The sequence below is a fragment of the Sylvia atricapilla genome, chromosome 3, assembly GCF_009819655.1.
Source record: "Sylvia atricapilla isolate bSylAtr1 chromosome 3, bSylAtr1.pri, whole genome shotgun sequence".
NCBI lineage: Eukaryota > Metazoa > Chordata > Aves > Passeriformes > Sylviidae > Sylvia > Sylvia atricapilla.
This window is the reverse complement of record NC_089142.1, coordinates 98840634-98858811: the sequence shown is the minus strand read 5'-3', so window position 1 is coordinate 98858811 and position 18178 is coordinate 98840634. Positions and strand designations below refer to the sequence as shown.

At 38.7% G+C, this 18178-nt stretch overlaps 1 protein-coding gene across 3 annotated transcripts in view; it reads left to right on the top strand.

The window, feature by feature from the left end:
• Nucleotides 1-18178, top strand: part of FBXO11 (F-box protein 11) — a 69820-nt gene that overhangs the window by 49427 nt on the left and 2215 nt on the right. For all 3 annotated transcript variants that reach the window (XM_066316341.1, XM_066316340.1, XM_066316342.1), the window contains exons 10-20: nt 4476-4582; nt 4668-4805; nt 11948-12165; nt 12480-12565; nt 12647-12741; nt 13786-13908; nt 14011-14096; nt 14484-14560; nt 14674-14817; nt 15722-15832; nt 16978-17085. In XM_066316341.1, coding sequence (XP_066172438.1) covers nt 4476-4582; nt 4668-4805; nt 11948-12165; nt 12480-12565; nt 12647-12741; nt 13786-13908; nt 14011-14096; nt 14484-14560; nt 14674-14817; nt 15722-15832; nt 16978-17085 — 1293 coding nt within the window. The remainder of the gene's footprint in view (nt 1-4475; nt 4583-4667; nt 4806-11947; nt 12166-12479; nt 12566-12646; nt 12742-13785; nt 13909-14010; nt 14097-14483; nt 14561-14673; nt 14818-15721; nt 15833-16977; nt 17086-18178) is intronic.

The window sequence follows — 18178 nt, the reverse complement described above, 5'->3', positions numbered from 1 at the left end:
GCGATACTCAGTATCGGGACCCATGGCATTAAACAGTCACCAGATAAAACTGCTAAGCTCAGCTCACTTCCAAGTGGAATGATTAGACATATTCACAGGATGAGTAGTAGTTCTACGGGCAGAAGTCTTGAAGGACTCATTTCACCATCAGAGACAATGAGGAATATATACTGCCTGATTTGGGAAGAACCAGTAGCCTAGGTTGAGGAAAGAAGGAGTCAGTGTCTGGAAGTGGGGAGCTGGATGGCAGTTTAGTCATTGGCAGGAAGACATGACAGTTTGCAATCACTAGACACAAGACATGGCAAGTTGAACATCTTTGAACACAGATGATGAAGTGGAGTTGGAGTGTCAGAAAGAGGAGGTTCAGGAGAGTTAAGATAGTGAGTCTTTGTGTAGAAATGGCCATATGAACTTCCCCAAGGTCAGCTAGGGAGAGGGAATGGATATGTGCAGCAGGCTATGCGTGGAGGTTGCTCAGCTCAACATAAAGGCAAAGAAAAAGAAGAGTTCTTCCAACTAGATACAAAACCTACATTTTTCTGGCACTGCCTGTGAAGAATACTGCAGGGAGCCATGATGAGAATGGTGGAAGGATTGCCTGGTGTGTGCCTTCTAGAGGAAGATGTCCTCTCTTGAAGGTTTTGGGCTATAAACCATTGCACTTGGTCTAGGCAGTTCTGTGCTTTGCATCACCATCTCTTTTATTGGAGACACATCAGTGAATACTTGGAGGTGTTAAAAATGACAAAAGAGGAGCAAAGGACAGGGAGCTGCTCCCAGTGTCATTAACATGCCAGTGAGAGGAATTAGATAAGATCACATTCAGCTTGATTATTAAAGTAGTTTGAAATGCTGCATGACTTCATATTTTTGTGAAAGTTGTTTATGAAAGTTAAGTTTTGATAATTTTGTTCATGACCACTTTCCATTTCTGAGAATTTTGAAGTTTTGCTCCCTCCAAGACACTGGATTTCTGAATGGTTACTGTATTGAATTGTTGATTCTCTTCTCCAAAATTAAAATTTTTGGTCCATTTTGGAGGCTGTATGTAGGCTATACTATCGTCACTTATCGATTATCAAGTTTTATTGGCTTTTTAATCCTACCAAGCCTTGCTATTACCTACTCAGGAAGTACTGAGTTTGTGTAAAAAGGAAGGAAGAATGGCAGACTGCCAGAAAAGGAATTTACTGTTTCCAGATAATTGATATCTCTGAAGTATTGATCCATAGGCATTCAAAACCTCTTTCCTAGCACATGCTTGATACCCTTTCTGTAGATGCCCAAGTTGCATTAAAGCATATTTCTACGTTGTAATATGTAAAGTTTTTAATGTATGTCATATGTAAAGAAAAGAGCTATGTAAGTGTAAGTGAATTAGGCTGGAAGTTCCTGCTGCCAGCCCAAAGCATCTTTTGAAATATTTTCAAATAAAGTTTAAATGGAAAGATCCTGAGTCTAGAGGTTCTGTTGAATCCAGTGTGAAAGAAATCTGTGTTAGTCCTCACCTCGATGGATAAAAGTAGTAGCGGATGGCAATGTTCCTTTTCTTAAAAATTTTAATATTGCTAAGTGTGTGCAATCATTATATTCTGAGTAAAAAAAATAAAGTTTAAACCAGTACTCCATGTGCTTTGTACTCCAAAACAACCAATTTCATACAATCAGTGCTCAAGTCCAGTGAAGTGAGTCAGAATAAGGATTGCTTTAAATTTAAATAAGCAGTATGTGGTAGGGGTATGCTTTTAGAACATCACACTGGGTCCCAAAAATCCATAGCTCCTCAGTCTCTTGAAAAGAGGTAGAGGAAATGAGAATGAAAGCAATTATGAAATACAAGAAGTAAGTTATTAACAATTAATACAAATAGGAAATTAGGAATTGAAGGAAACTGTGGGGACCTCCTTCCAAAATAAAAACACACCACTTCACTGCCTCAGAGAACTTGATAAAGAAGACAAGATGCAGCATCTGTCTAATAGAGGCAGTACTTGTGTCTTAATTTGGGGAACAAAGTGAGTTTCAGTAGTGATGCTTATCCATCATAGAATGGAAAAATTTGAATGGCAAAGTGTTGTGTAGTTTTTGTTCCATATTTAATAAGAATAGGCAGGAATGATGAATGCCTTCATCCCCTAGAGGGATAATGAAACGTGTTCCACTCTTGACAGTAACTGTGGATGAGGTTAAACAGCTGGAAAAAGGGACATTCTAAAATAATGCATGAGTTTAGAAAGAACTAGCCAAGAAATTCTCTGGCTTCCTATTGTGTATCAATGGTAACTCGAAACCTCAATGAGATGGTCTTTGTCCCTGGGGGTGGTGGCCAGGGAGAAACTACACAGGATGAAGTATGGTAGGAGTACTGCCTGTTGATCCTGGGTAGAATGATGAAGTATAAGTGCAGGGGTTTGGTCAATCAAGAGTTTCAAATTTATGATGAAACCAGTTAGTGTGTATTTACAGAAAGTTATAGTGGTTGCATTACACTATTGGCCTTTTTGATTACTTTCTTTGATCAAAAGAAGGCAACAGTCCCAGTATAATTATACAGATATTTGAAAGAAGTTTGACATCAACACACAGTGCCTTAAAATTTTAGAGTTCTACAGAACACCCAGAGCCTACACCAGATAGATGAAAACTAACTTTCAGAGTAATTGTAATGGCTTTTTTTGGTGGTTATTTTAAAGATGAGTTCTTGACTTGCAAAGAAGAAATAAGATCCATATTAATGAGACCTGTAGACAATGAGGACTTTACTACAGAATGTTATAAATATGAGTGTAATCTAACTACAGTCTTAAAAACAACCAGGATTATGGGTTGCCATGACCTTCCTGGTAGGTGGACTGTCAAACACCACTCATATTAGTCTGACAAAGTGCTGAGCTTTTGTTCCTGTTTGTAAGGGCTGGACCCCTGTCCTGGAAAGCTGGGAAAAGCTTCAAGAGTCATCATGGATAAACTGCTAAATGTGAGCCCTCATGTGGTCTAGTGGCCAAAAGAACTGATGTGATCCTTAGTTACACCTGTGGGAATACTGAGTAGAAGTACAGAGACTGTTAACGCCTCTGCTTAGTCCTGCTTCAGAATAAAGTGCTCTTTTCTGGTGTCCATAGCAACATGCTGGAAAATTTAGAAACTGTTCAATGAAAAGTCATATAAGGTAAAGCAGAAAACTTCAGTTGTAGTGAAAAACACAGTGACTGCAGTTTGTTACTTTATCAAGGAGAAAGCTGAAGGAGCAAATTGCTTGCACTGAGCATGTGCATACATTACGTATGGCATACACTGGTATGAAGAGAACGAGGTGCCAAAGCTGGAAGAATTCAGATGAGCAATTAAAGTGTAAATTAAAAGGACAACAGCCCTCTAGTCAGCTAACAAGCTTTATGCTGGTTTCTCTGTTGCTTGAAATCATAGTTATCAAAATTTAAATATGTTTCTACAAGATACATGCTGAAATTCTAGCTACTAAAATTGAAGCAGGACATAATTCAGGGAATTAGTACAGCCTGATTTATTCATAAGGTCAGACTAGACAATCAAAATAATTTCTTTAGGATTTAAAAAAAATAAGCTCTCTGTAAATGAGTCTGTGAATTATTTAAGCATAGTCATTGCAGTGCTTTACTACAAGGATTTATCAAAACTGACTAAGAGAGCAGGTACTGGCTTGCTTATTTAGTGATGCTTAATTGTGGGGAGCATGTGTTACGTAGGCCAGGTTCCCTGCTATGAGCTCTTGCCTTTCAGAAATCACTGTTAATTGTAGTGGCTGTGGAATTTTGCATTGTCACACTTCATGGAGTTCAGAGAGTTAAGCTAATCTACTGAAGTCCTTGAGCAGTTTGAGTCCTAATTTCCTGGAAAATATTTGTTTTCTGGGTTATGGTATGGTAGCTTAAATCATTCATGGAGTTCTGTAATTCAGCTGGGAAGAGAACTGTTGGTTTTTGATGTTTATTCTGTACTTGAAATTGTCCATCTATGTTCTGCTGAACATTGGGTCGACAGTGTGTCTTTGTATGCTACAGAATTATTTTTTTGGCCTCTTGGAAGTATTGAGTTGTGAAAATTTTAAGGGAAGCAAAAGAAGGCAGTAATTAGCAGAGAATTTTGTTAGATTTCTGTTGTCTCTGCTGTGAACAGTCAGCATACAGTGGGCCTAACACAGGGAAATAAATGAGGGAGAACTTTCATAAGCATGAACTAATATATCAACCATTGTCCTGGTGGCTGTTTAACCTTGACAGGGTGATTTTAAAGTGACTCCTACCGTGGTTTTTGCATCTGCAAAATGATGACATGAGTGTTTTTCTGACAGTGGCTTGCAGTGCTTTGGCTCTTTGCGCACCAAATCTTTTTTAAATATCAGTTCACGCTAACTTTTCTTGTGAAAGCACTGCTAGACTATTTATAAATACACTATGCTTTGAAGCTATGGTAACTGTACTGTTTTCTTCCAGTTGGCTCTGCAGTGTGTGTTAGTGGCCAGGGAGCTTGTCCTACTATTAAACACTGTAACATCAGTGACTGTGAAAATGTTGGACTTTATATTACAGACCACGCACAGGTAATTTTTCATATTAATTTCTTTACTTTGATAAAGTTGTTTACTGTTCTTGATTCCTGTCTTAATTTATGTTTCTATTTCCCAGGGAATATATGAGGACAATGAGATATCCAATAATGCGCTAGCAGGGATTTGGGTTAAAAACCATGGAAATCCCATTATCAGACGGAATCACATTCACCATGGACGTGATGTTGGCGTTTTCACTTTTGACCACGGAATGGTAACCTATATGTTTTCTTTTGAAGAAAGAAATACAGGTGTTGTAGAACTGAAGTTCTCAAATTTTGCGTGTTATTGTGGAAACGTGTTTTAAAAACCATGCATTTACTCATGAACTCATATACTTTAAGATATGCCTACTGTTGTTCTCTTGACCTTAAGTGGGAGACCTCACTTCAAAGACAATTTTAGCTGAAAGAGGTTTAAGCAAGCTTTTTGCAATTGATTGGCATCCTGTTACATTGTATTATATTGCAGTGACAAAATACCTCTTGAAATAGGATGTAAACTGTAGGCTTACATTTATACTTCATTCTTTTCCCTTTGAAATGGAACAAAAATAAGGTGCTGGATGATTTAGAAATGAAAAAAAAAAATGCTTTGTGGAGACCTAGCCTTATTTTAGTGTTAAAACTCTGAAACAGGGTATCTACACCTTCTCTGGGAAGAGGACTTTTGTAGGAAGGAGTTAGTTGTGGAATTTTAACACAGAATTTCATACCAGAATTCAGGCCGTCTTTCATAAATATGTTTTTTTGTGTGGGGTGAAGCTTACAATTTCTAAGTACATGTACAGCAGTGAGAAATGACATTCATAGCCCTTGAAATAGAATAGATTTTTGTCCCTGAAACAAAAGGTGATTTGCTGATTTGTTTTACGAAAATATTCTGCATGTCTTCCTAAGAGTGCCAAATCATTTTTCCTGCTTGCATGACATAGTCCCAAGTCCTCATGCCCAGCTGGCAATACAACCAGTTTTCTTTTAGTCACTCTTAAAATGGCAGCCCTCTAAGGATGCTTTCCGTAGGGTGCAAAAGCTTTTGATCCCTAGGTATAAGGAAACAGGAAAGGAAGGCAAAAGTCTTGCTGGGTTGAGACTAAAGGGCAAGAAGGAAACACAGGCAGTGGAAGCAGGGACAGGTGACCTGGGAAGAGTCCAGAGACACTGTCCAGTTGTGTAGGGATGGGATCAGGAAGGCCAGAGTGTGAATGGAGCTGAACTTGGCAAGGCATACAAGGAGTGACAGGGAAGGCTTCTTACAGATATGTCTTTCAGAAAAGGAATGGCAAAAAAAATCACATCACCCCACTCCCCCCACCATAAGCAACAGCAGTGACGAGATGAGGAAAAGGCTGAGGCACTCAACAACATTTTGCCTTAATTTTTATTGGCAGTCTGTCTTCCCACACCTCTTTAGTGGATGGACCTCAAGGCAGAGACAGTGGGAGCAAAGTCACTCCCAGTGAAAGAGATCACGTTTTTGACTGCCTGAGGAACTGAATGTACAAAAAGTCTGTCGAACTCTGTGAGATGCATCCCAGAGTCCTGAGGGAATAGGCTGATGTAGGTCCAAGCCACTCTCCTTGGCATTTGAAAAGTCATGGCAGTCAGGTGAGGTCCCTAGTGACTGGGAAAAGGGAAACATTGCACCCATTTTTATTAGGGGGCAGAAAGGAGGACCCTGGCAGGTCCTGAGACCTGCCAGCCTCACCTCTGTGTCTGGGAAGGTCATGGAACAGCTCCTCCTGGAAGCTGTGCTAAGGCTCACAGAGGCCAGGGAGGTGACTGGGGACAGCCAGCACAGGTTCACCAAGGACAAGTCCTGCCTGACCAACTCAGTGACCTCTGATGGAGTTGCTGCATTGGTGGAGAAAGGAAGGGCTATGGATGTCGTTTGTGTGGATTTGATGGATAGACTGTTCAGTGGATGAGGAATTGTTTGAATAGTTGCTTCCGGAGGGTGGATACCAGTGGCTAAATTATGTCTCTCAGTGGTCTGTACTGGGACCAGTACCATTCATCAGTGATACAGACAGTAGGATCGAGTGCACCCTTTCTCCTTTTTGCCTAGGTTGCTGGGGAAGCAGAGATAAAGGATCAAGGCAGTGCTAGTTATAGCTGTTGGATTTATGGTTTTCTGGTTTCAGTAGAAGGCAAACAGGTCACAGGGCTGCTGTTTTTGCTGCCAGCATGAAATCTTGCCAGTGGAAGGTGAAACATGTTGGGATTCTGCTGGTAGGTGCCTCTTCTCCACTCTAATAGTTACATCCCAAGGACCATACTTGTTCTGTGTTGGGCAAGATTGCACCAATGAGAGAGGATGGCTTTACAACATTTTCTGTTCTCTAGAGATGATGTTGTTTGGCTGGTTTGCAAAGAGTGGTGGCAGATGTCTTTGGTTTATATTATCTGTTTGTTTGGACTGCATTAAGCTGTGTTAACCTACTGTATGAGCACTTCTAATTCGCTTCAGTGGGTATGTATATCCATATATCCCTTCAAGACTTAAACAGGCTTGGAAACATGGAATGAAGTGATTTCAGCTATAGAAAAACTGGTAAAGGCAAGTGCTTCAGCAGCTCCTGCAGGGGAGGTATCTGTGTAGGCTTGAGGGTTAATTGGAAAGTCTAGGTAGGAGCTGCTTCTTGTTTAAGTACTGAAGTATAAATATTAAATATATGAGTACTGAAATATTAAAAAAATTTAAAAGCCAGGCTGAATTCACTTGATTAATTTTAAATAAAAGTGTGTTTGATCTTTTTTTCTTACCAATGAAATGCCTGTTTCAGAGCGGTGATCAGTGTGGTATCACAAGCAAAATGGAATAGAAATAAATGTTTCTCTTTTGTTTAAGGGAAACAGTAACACATTAAAGAGAATGTGTGGATAATATTTATCTCAGCTGCAACTATTATTGAAATATTTCATAATCATAAACTCCTTTGAAAGATTCAGTCCCCTGTGTCTCAAAGTCTGCTTTGGCAGCATCTTCTACTTTTGCATTAGTGATAGAGTCAATGAAATAATTTATAATATTTATATGCTCATTAAGTCACAAAGCATCGTGGTATCTTTCAGATACAAATCCTATATTTCTAAACAAATTAATGGATTTTGTATTTTTGCTTCTCTCACTTCTGTTACTTCCTGTAATTTTTTTTATATTGCTTGTGATTGTGAAGTGGGATAAGTGCATTCCAGTGCTGAATTCCTGCCCTACACGTTCTTTTCCCGTGGGTTTCTGTGCTGGAGTGCTGTCTCCAAAAGGTTCAAGAGTGTTTTGTTTTTCAGTTTCATGTTCTCAGACTGTTCTTTGTGTTTTGATACTTGTAGAAACTTAACCTATTATTTCTAAACTGGCAATATCCAGACACTTGCCTTAGTGCTGTGACAAGTATGTAACAAGCTGACATTAAAAACTCAGCATGACATTGAGAGCCCTGGGTGCCTTACCCTGACCTCTCAGGTGCCTGAGATGAGTTGCCAGGCATCTGTCATAAATTGTATTTTGTAGTTGTATGCAAACAATGGAGAAGTTCCAATTTAATGTAAGAATAAGCATAATTTTACAGTTTAAAGCTGAGCTCTAGGCAAAACAGTTTTCATTTTCATTGTTCCCAAATGAGAAGCTTGAGGGTGGGGAGGTTTCTGACAAAATAAAAGTGTAGCAGCATGTGTCTAAGCTGGGTGATCATGCCTAGTTTACTCTGCCTTCTAAATACTACAAATCACATAATTTTAAAAAAATGTATATATAAAGTCAAAAAAAAAATACCAAGCATATGCCACATTCTCTACAGACTACATTAAAAATCCAGTTTGCTGTTTGCTGTGCATAAAAGTAAAGGGCTTGTTTTGCATGTTGGATGTGATTTTCTTTATGTTGCATTTGAATTTTCGTAAAATGCACTAACTCTCAAATAAGGACCCTTCCAGGGTTTGGAAGGCAGATTTTTATAAGCATAGGCAGTTACTTTTTCTGTATTGATTTCTTGTTGTCTTTTTTAAAATTTTGTTTTTCTCTTTTTTCCAATCCTCTTGGGAATACCAGAGTCAATAAATATTTGGGAAATGTTAAATCTTACACAATTCCACCTTTTTTCTTTTAATGCCTGTGTTGTTCAAACAGTAATATGAAATACCTCCGTCTTTCATTAATGTTACAATCTTCAAAACGGAGAAAGAAAAAAAAAGCCCTTTTAGAAATAAAGGAGAGAGAAATCCTCTGAGAAGAAAACCAGCAACAAAATCTCATCAGTTAAAAGTTATTTAACTCTAAAGCATTTCAAAGCCGTGTTTGTTAGACTAGACAACACTCAGGAAAAAGCATCCAAGTTCAATTGCTGAGTTAGTCTTGATGTAAAAAGTCTTCTGAGTTCTTCCAGCATTGCAGGATCCCATCTTTGTGATCACATCTTTTTCTGTACAGTGCATGCCAGGTGGGAACATCAGCATTATCATTGCTGTGGCATTTGTTTCTGATTCTTTTACGTGCTCAGATCTTAGCAGGCTGCAGCAGTGTTCTTGCACACACATGCTGTCAGCGTAGCTGTCATTTTGTGTCCACAGCTAATGCTCTGCCTGGGATTGTAAATAAATTTTATGTACGGAGCTGGTTTTTATATTTAGGATTTTCAAGCAGAAAGCTACTTGGTAGTTTTGTGCAAGATTGTAATTTTTTTTTCTACATGCATCTTTTATCCCTTCTTGTTAGTCATCAAGGCCTTTTTTGTTCCTTAGCAATCTTGGCACTGTCTGGTGCTGTCCCCTCCAGGTTCTTCTTCTGTTAGCTGTTGAATTATAACCAGAAACCCTCACAAAACCCAAGTCAAACATTTGACTCAAGTCAAACAACCAGCACACTTGAAAACCATTCTTAGAAGGAGGTGGAGTCAATAAGGCTTGCAGTCCCTCTGTGCAGAGGAGGGGTATTGACCTTCCTTACTGCCTGGCAGTAGTCTCCTTAAAGGATCTGGGTTTGAGCTGCCCAACAGCTGGACAGAGAGCACAAGGGTTGGGCAGCTCCAGTGTGCTGAGAGACAGAAGTGAGGAGAGGAGCAGCTTTGTCTGATAGTGGTAACTTGTTATAGCTGGAACTGGCAGTAAGCTGTGTGTTAGCAGTGTTGGTGGACGATGTGAATAATAGGTCAGGGAACTCCATGCTTGGAAACGCAGTTTCCATTTTAAAAACATACTCACTAACTTTCCAAAGAAAAAATGTTGCCTGAAGGCCTGTGTGATTTTTTGGGATTCACAAGTTCATCACCAGACCTCTCAGAGAGGCTCTATTTCAAAGGCACAGTATAATGCCTTTTGAAGTAGTGTGGCTCTGGTGACTGAAAAGATACCAGGGATTGCCTGGGGGCATCTTAAAGACAGAAGTCAGTATTAGCTCTTTCTAAGGGGTGAATTTGGGCCAAAAAAGTTGTTGGTATCAACAGAGGATGTCATATATGTTGTTATTTTATAATGTTATATACTAAATTGTTGTTTTAGGTAAGTTTCTCCGAGGGCTTCATTTTAAGTGAGAATTTGGAAAAAAAAGTGAGTCTTTTCAGGATAAGAAGTCAAAAGACTGTCTGTTGGCATGAAGGCAAATCTTTGGATTTCCCCTGTCAGTTAGTGTGTAGCTTCTTTGAAAACTCTGAAACCATCTTGGTGCACTTAGGATTGGATTTCTTCAAAGATCTTGAAAAAAAATAGGCTCTGAACATCTACAGAAAGTAGGTGTCTTCCATTTGACTTCGTTACCCAGAGGAATCTGAGGAGCCAAGCTGTGCAAATGGGTAGTCCTCTGGAGAATCTTTAATCCATCACTGCCTTTCCTGACTGCAATCCTCAGAGTAGGGAGAAGAGCACACTGCCTTGATTTCCTTGTTAAACTGGATGTATTTCTCATTTTTTATAGTCAGTGTTTGATTGAATCCTATAGTAATTCACAGCACAGTGAAATAGGGTGCTGCCTAGGTTGGCAGTAAATTGAGTATTTTCACGTGGTAGGTAGTAGGAACTCCAGGCATTCCTGCTAGTAGATCATGTGAGCATGGAATCCAGTTACTCTGAGCAGCAGCAGGAATTGTAGGGTTTCTTTTTGTTTTGTATTTGGTTTGGTTTTATGTTATGATTTTTTTTTGTTTATGTTTTTGTTGGTTTGTTTGTTTGGGGGTTTGGGGTTTTTTTTGCGGGGAAGGAGGTTTGTTTTGGTTTTTTAGTGCACAAGTCTAGCAAGTCTTATGATTAGCAGGTCTAAGTAACTAACTTAGGTGGCTACAGGAAAAATGGTGCCTGCTGGAGACAGTCTTGGGTTAGAACTTTCAGGAGCTTGCATCTAAGCCATCCACAAATTACAACACATCACTTGGTGGTTGTCTACCATCTCCAATAAAAGATTCTTCCTGCCTTTCAGTTTAGTTTCTCTTCTGGTCGGGCAAAATAAGCATGAAATGCCATTAAAGTTCACCTTAAGAATAGGTTGAATTTAAATATTAAAATGTTCTAGGACTGTGTCAGGAAAATGCTGTGAAAGAGGTGACACAGTTACTCAGCAAAGCTCTGGAAGTAGAATTGGTGAAATCATCAGGCAGGAAACAATTATTTTGTCAGATGAATTTTTGGGTGGGCCAATTCGTGGTGCAGCTCCATGATTCACCTGGAAGGAGTGTGCCTGGGATGGCTTTATGCAGTGGCCATTTTTTTCCCTGCCCGAGGAATACTGTTTATAATGGTCTTGTTTAAATACAGTTGTGTTGTAGGTCTGCCACTACTGTTACAGTGTCTCAGTGTACACCATTTTAAAAAAGGGAAAAAGGAAAGAAGTGGCCACTTGGCCACTCAGACCAATCCAGGCCTGGAAAAATTACTGAATTCCCACATTAATACTATTTCTTTTGATCAGTTGTTTCAAAGAAATTTAGCACACTTCTTCCTAAAGAAATCATACTTTTGCCAAATGTATGTAGTTCCTGGTCTGAAGACAAGCAGGTAGTCTTCTCCAAAGCACTGTCCTTTCTGTGTTGGACCTGTGGGCTTTATGGCCTTTGAAAGGATCCTTAGGAGCTGCTGAGGAAACCTGATACTGAGTCCTATTCAATGTGCTATATCTAGAGTTGCCGTTTTTTCTTGGTATTCCATGAGTAGTCATAAATAGCAATGCAAACACAGTGTCTTTGAAACAGTATTTTATTTTTGGAAAAATGAAATTATATAGTGTCAGTAGTTGTTTTAATTAGCTATGTAAGTACTTATATGTTGTCAGTTTTGGTACTGTTTCCTTTTAAATGAGGATTGAATTTAAAGCGGGGGGAATGACCTTCATTTAGAAAAGGACTTTTACAGGAAACTGCATGTTTTATGTCTTAAGGGTTATTTTGAAAGCTGCAACATCCACAGAAACAGGATAGCAGGCTTTGAAGTGAAAGCATATGCCAACCCAACAGTGGTGCGGTGTGAAATCCATCACGGCCAGACTGGAGGAATCTATGTGCATGAAAAAGGAAGAGGACAATTCATAGAGAACAAAATCTATGCAAACAATTTTGCAGGTGTTTGGATTACCTCAAACAGTGACCCAACAATAAGGTATTGTTTTCCTCATAATTATTTTACTACATAGAAGAAGAGATTTGATGGGGATGGAATAAGTGCACTTCAATTTAATTATGAGGAGCTGTAAATACACTTGTATACATGAAAATGAAATTTCTATCTGTGTTCAGTTGAACTGCATTTTTAGTTTGTCTGTGCACTTCGAGATGGGTCTTTCTCAAAGCAACAGAACATAAGTTCTTTATTTTAAATCTGAATGGGGTACAGTCCTGGCCACTACAATACATATGTAGTATTCTACAGTGTGTTAGAAGAACTTCATAATGTTGATTTTTTTTTTTTCTTAGGGGCAATGCAATTTTTAATGGGAATCAAGGTGGTGTTTATATCTTTGGTGATGGAAGAGGCCTTATTGAAGGAAATGACATTTATGGTAAGCTGATTTCCTTGCTGCATATTGATTTCTGAGAAAAATGAATGTGTAAGATGTATTAAATAACACTTTTGTTGACAGGTAATGCATTAGCAGGAATACAGATTCGAACAAACAGCTGTCCCATCGTTCGACACAACAAGATTCATGATGGCCAACATGGAGGAATTTATGTAGTAAGTGCAGCCTAGGACAGGCACAGATTTGTGTTGTTTCAGAAATGTTGGGGGGAAGTACCCTATGTGAAATGTTTGTGCTTACAATGCTTGAGCTTCTTACGTTATAAACCAGGTTCGTGGTAAGCGACTGAAGCTGGTGCTGCTATTTAAAAGATGAAGGTTTTTATGAATGCCATTAAATTATTCCTATTACAGAGCAGAATATTTAAAGTGGGATAGATTACAGAATTTTATCACTGCTTGGTTGAAAAATTCTTGAAAAGGCTTAGTTTTCATAGTAGTATGTCATAATGTAAAAAAAAAAGTCTGTTCAGCTCTTTTGGAGTGTAATGTGTTTATCACTAACCTCAGAGAAGATTTTTTTTACTGTCTTCAGGATGATAGAAATTGCAGTTGTATTGAAAAAGTATGAAATAAAGCACAATTCCCAATGTGTGCAAGGGCTCTGCTAACTGAACTGAAAGAGCTGACAGGTTCCCTTAAGCAATACCAGATTTTCGGAAATATGTTTCTGTCTTTCTGCCAAAGGTTACCTAAGGTCCAGCTAATGCTGCAAGTGTGCAGCCTCATCTCTTCGTTGAGTAAATTTAACCAGAACAACTTCTTCCCCTGGCTGAGACAAACTGTTTGACCTCTGAGCCCAGACATGTGGTGGGGATGGTGACCTTCAGAGCCATGGCAGCTTTTTGTGCATCTAGGGGACAGAGTTGGGTGTAGGTTTTAAGAACCATGAGCCCAGGGCTTTCATGTGAGTGCACAGCACTGGGGAGGCACCTCTCCTACCAACAGCCAGCAGACATGTAGAAATACCACTGCAGAGCCTTCAAACAGAATAATTTACATGTAGGGTGTTCTTTGTTTTATGGCAAATATTCAAAATCATCATATGTTGTTATTTTTTAAAAAAGTGAAAAAGCTTACGCAAATGGAAAGGAATTATTTTGCTACACTAATGAAGCCAGAGGTGGGAGGGATGGGCACAGAAGGAAAAAGATTGGTGATTAGCAGGTTTTCTTAACTCTTAAACCATCTTGTATTTAGCATGAAAAAGGACAAGGTGTGATTGAGGAAAATGAAGTTTACAGCAATACTTTGGCTGGAGTCTGGGTGACAACAGGGAGCACTCCAGTCTTGAGGAGAAACAGAATACACAGTGGGAAACAAGTGAGTTTTGCTCTGTGGTTTCAAGGGGGCCACAGAAAAGAAAGTCCTGTGGTTTTATGCCTCATTACTTTGGAACTAATAATATCATTCTTGATGTGTTAGGTTGGAGTTTATTTTTATGACAATGGACATGGCGTGTTAGAAGACAATGACATCTATAATCACATGTACTCAGGGGTTCAGATAAGGTAACATTTATTCTGATTTTGTGCCAAAACAGATGTAGCTTGTTATGTGCTCTATTGTGTGTTTTTAGCTGTTGTTGTCATTTTGTTTATAAAAATAACTTTTTTTGAAATCCAGTATGTCTGAATACTCTCTGCTTTAACCTACAAGAAAGTTACCACAAATACAGCCTGGTTATTGACTGGAATGTGTGGCCCTAATAGTCTGTAAAGCTAATTATGTTTGCGTTTTTGGAAAGAACTATATATTCTAAGATTTTTAAGCAGTGAGATCCATGGATCACTTCTTTAGAGGTGTTTGAGATGTTTGGCCTTGGGATGTAGTAAATGACTATAAATTACTTATTTTTAGTGACTTTAAATGCCTTTTCTGCTTACATTTCACTATAGAACTGGAAGCAACCCCAAAATTAGACGCAACAAGATCTGGGGTGGTCAGAATGGTGGTATTCTTGTCTATAATTCTGGTAGGTTTTTTTTTTTTTATGTTTATCCAGAATTGTTTGTGTTCTGTGGTGTTATATTATCTTCTCATTTACTATACTTTTTGATTTTTTTTCCACCATTCCTTCAATTTTAGGGCTTGGATTTATAGAAGACAATGAAATTTTTGATAATGCAATGGCTGGTGTATGGATTAAAACAGACAGTAATCCTACACTAAGAAGAAATAAAATCCATGATGGAAGAGATGGAGGCATCTGTATATTTAATGGGGGAAGAGGTAACTTTTCCCCTTACTGTTTTTCACTGAATGTTCTAGATAAGAGTTAAATTTCAGTTTAAGCAGTGTTCTTTTTAAAGTGCTCTTTAGAAACACAGCTCTTGTCTTCTGGAGTGATAAAATAGTTATAGCGAACATATCCTAACGCTTTTTAGCCTTAATTACATTAGTAATACTGAAGTCTGTGGGAGGCAGAGAGGTAATTAATCTTATGCAAGATAACTTTAGATTGCTGCTTAGGACAGTCCTTTTATCCCATTTGCTTTTGTAAGCTTTGCCATTTGACTGAAACACTGTATTGAATTCAAATCATATAGTCAGAATCATGCACCTGAGCAGTTTAGGGTTCTGTCAGAGTGTTCAAGATTCAGGGGAAAAAGCCTCACAGATCTTTAAGGAATATTTTGTATACTTGTAAATTCAGAAGTGCTCGCTGTCTGAAATCCCCTGACTGTTGTGCGTCCTGATACCAGCTTCTGATAGTCTGTAGATAATCACTTCCTCTAAGTGAGTTTTAATTTTAACTCAGTGTTTTAAAGTAATTCTGTCATATAACAAGAAAACGCCTGGCTTTGGCAGTCTGCTCAGTTTAGAAGACAAGAAGAGAGAGGTGTTAGAAAAATCAAAGAAAAATTTGGAAAGCAGAAAGACTTAGTTTTCTGCAGTGGTGCCTATGATCGCAGATTCCATGCTGTGTACTGAAAAAACACACTTCCAAAATTATACACTGAGAACTACTTTAAACTGGTATCACTGATGTCAGTACTACTGGTGCATATTCTCCAAATGAAAGGAATTATTAGCAGAATTGTGACACGTGAGATCCTTTGAAAATAATTCACAGAAAGGTTACAGGTCAGGAAATGCTCCCAAGCTCAAATGCAACATTTGTTGTCTGTCATAGGTCTTCTGGAAGAGAATGATATCTTCAGGAATGCTCAAGCTGGTGTTCTTATCAGCACCAATAGCCACCCCGTGCTAAGGAAAAACCGAATATTCGATGGATTTGCTGCAGGTTTGCGCTGTTTAAATCAAATTTGGAAGCTTGGAGTGAGCTCTTCACAAAGCTTACTCTGAGTTTCTTTCCCCCGTGGTATTTAGATGTTGTAAAAGAGACTGGGATATTCTTCAGTGTATTCTAAAAGTCATTTGAGAATTCAGAATTGTAGTCAAGGTCTATTTTACAGCATGTTGGGAAATGACACATACTCTGTCTTGTCATTTTTTTTGTGAAATACTTTTCATTATTTTATTTTAGAAGCAATTGCTAAAGTTGTCTAGTACATACTCTTAGTCAATGTGCTGGATGCTGGTACGAATATCTTATCACTGCCTTGAAACCTAGGAAACAGAGCAAATATATATTTAAAGAGATTTGAATTGCATCTCAAGTTCAACTTCTCACTCCACAAAGTTGAAAACTGTAAAAATGAGCGTTTCTTTCTCCAAAAGAGATGAAGAATGTTTAACAGTGATTTTTTGCAATTTTACTGTTTAATCATCACAGTTTCATACGTCTTGCATTCCATTCCAACTAAAATTGCATTCTTGAGTTTTCTCCCATCTTTCTTTCAGAAGAAGCAAGTTTTCTGAGAAGAGCCTCTAAAGGTGTTGTTTCAGTGTGGTGGGGGGGAAGGATAGGTTGCTGTCAAGAGCAGTCCTGGACAAATGACTTGGAAGACACGGGTTACTGATAAAAGCTAAGAATTAAAGAAATGAATTTTAGGTGCCCACCTTGAGAACTTTAAAAAAAAGATATTTTTTAAAGGGTAAGGTATGTGCACAAGAACTTTCAAATGTACATGAAGATGACAGCTCAAAGCACCCAAAAAATCATAGCCCCTTTGAAAATAAACATGATCATAGTACCATTTTATTATCAGATAAACTAGTAATGTGTTGTTCCTCCCAGAAACCATGCATGCCAGCTGTAGTTCTTTGAAAGGATTCAGCAGCAGCATTTGAACCTGTTTTATAACAAATTACAGTGCAGTTTTGTAGCTATGTTATTTTCCTTTCTTCCCCTTGAGTTTATGATGGCTTAAAAAAAAAACCCAACCAACCAAGCTGTAGATTACGAGAGAGGTACAAATGTACAACCACCAGGGATTTAACTTTGCCACTCTCTTTTCTCTCCTTTGTCCCCCTGACCCACTAAAGGTATTGAAATAACAAATCATGCGACCGCAACATTAGAAGGCAATCAGATTTTCAACAACCGCTTTGGAGGTTTATTTCTAGCATCTGGTGTCAATGTCACAATGAAAGGTGAGCCCAAGTCCTCCTGGGTTGTGTTTGGTCACTTGTTTGGTGCTGGGTCTTGGGTTTATTGTGCCCTTTGTGGCTCACAGCTTGGCACCACCTTAAGCAGAGTTGTGACTAAGTTTCAGCTGAAGGTAATGAGCCACATTAAGCTGTGTTAAAATTTTTAGACAAACAGAGGTTTTGCTGTCATATTCAAACTCTCTGATCAGCCCTTGTCTCAAAACCACTTCTGAACTGGTTCCTGATCTGTGGCCCATCTCACACTCCATTTGTGAGTTAGTACAATGTAAAGTCTTTCTCACATATCTGAAAACAAGTGTCCAGTAAAGAAACACACCTCACTTTGCTTTTAGGATTTAAAAGCATGAATATTCATAATCCCAAACACTTTTTTCAGAAAATATGAACAGTTCACATTCATAAAATTCCCTTATATAGTGAAGAAGTGTGCATGAAACAGGATCCTCTTGGACAAGATAGGAATGATGGTTTGAATGCCAAAAAGTTCCAGGAGGTTATTCAGGAAGAAAAAGGTTCAGTTTGCAGGATTTTTACATCCTTGCCTGTAGCTGCTAAACCCTGTCCTGTGGATGCTTTGTTTCTCTTGAAGCACAAGCTCTGGCTCCCTGTTTCCCAGCACCTGGGCCTCCTGATGGCATCACTTGGTGCTCTGATGCTGCTGGGAGTGGGCAAAATTTTCTGAGGTGCACTTTGGGAGTAGACAGAAGATCAGGTAGTTGAGTAACAGAGGGAATTGTCAAATTCATTGTGCCTTGGACACATCTTTGAAGTACTGGAGCTGGTCAGACCTAATTTCCACTTCCATTGTGTTGGAAAGTACCTTATTCCTTAACTTTCCTGGGGAAAGAGACATCCTTTTCCTCCTTGTAAGGGATGTGTAAAGGGCCTTACAATAAATGAGAGGCTTTCAAACATTGAGTTTCAGGCTTCTCAGCAGAAAACTTACACCTGCTAGAAAGGCTTGTGTGGCTCTAAGCATTTATTAACAGCCAGGTTCAGAGAAAAGTATTTAAATGAAAACTATCATGTATTTCATGCCATATGTGCAGAGAGGAACTACTACTTGTTTCAGGAG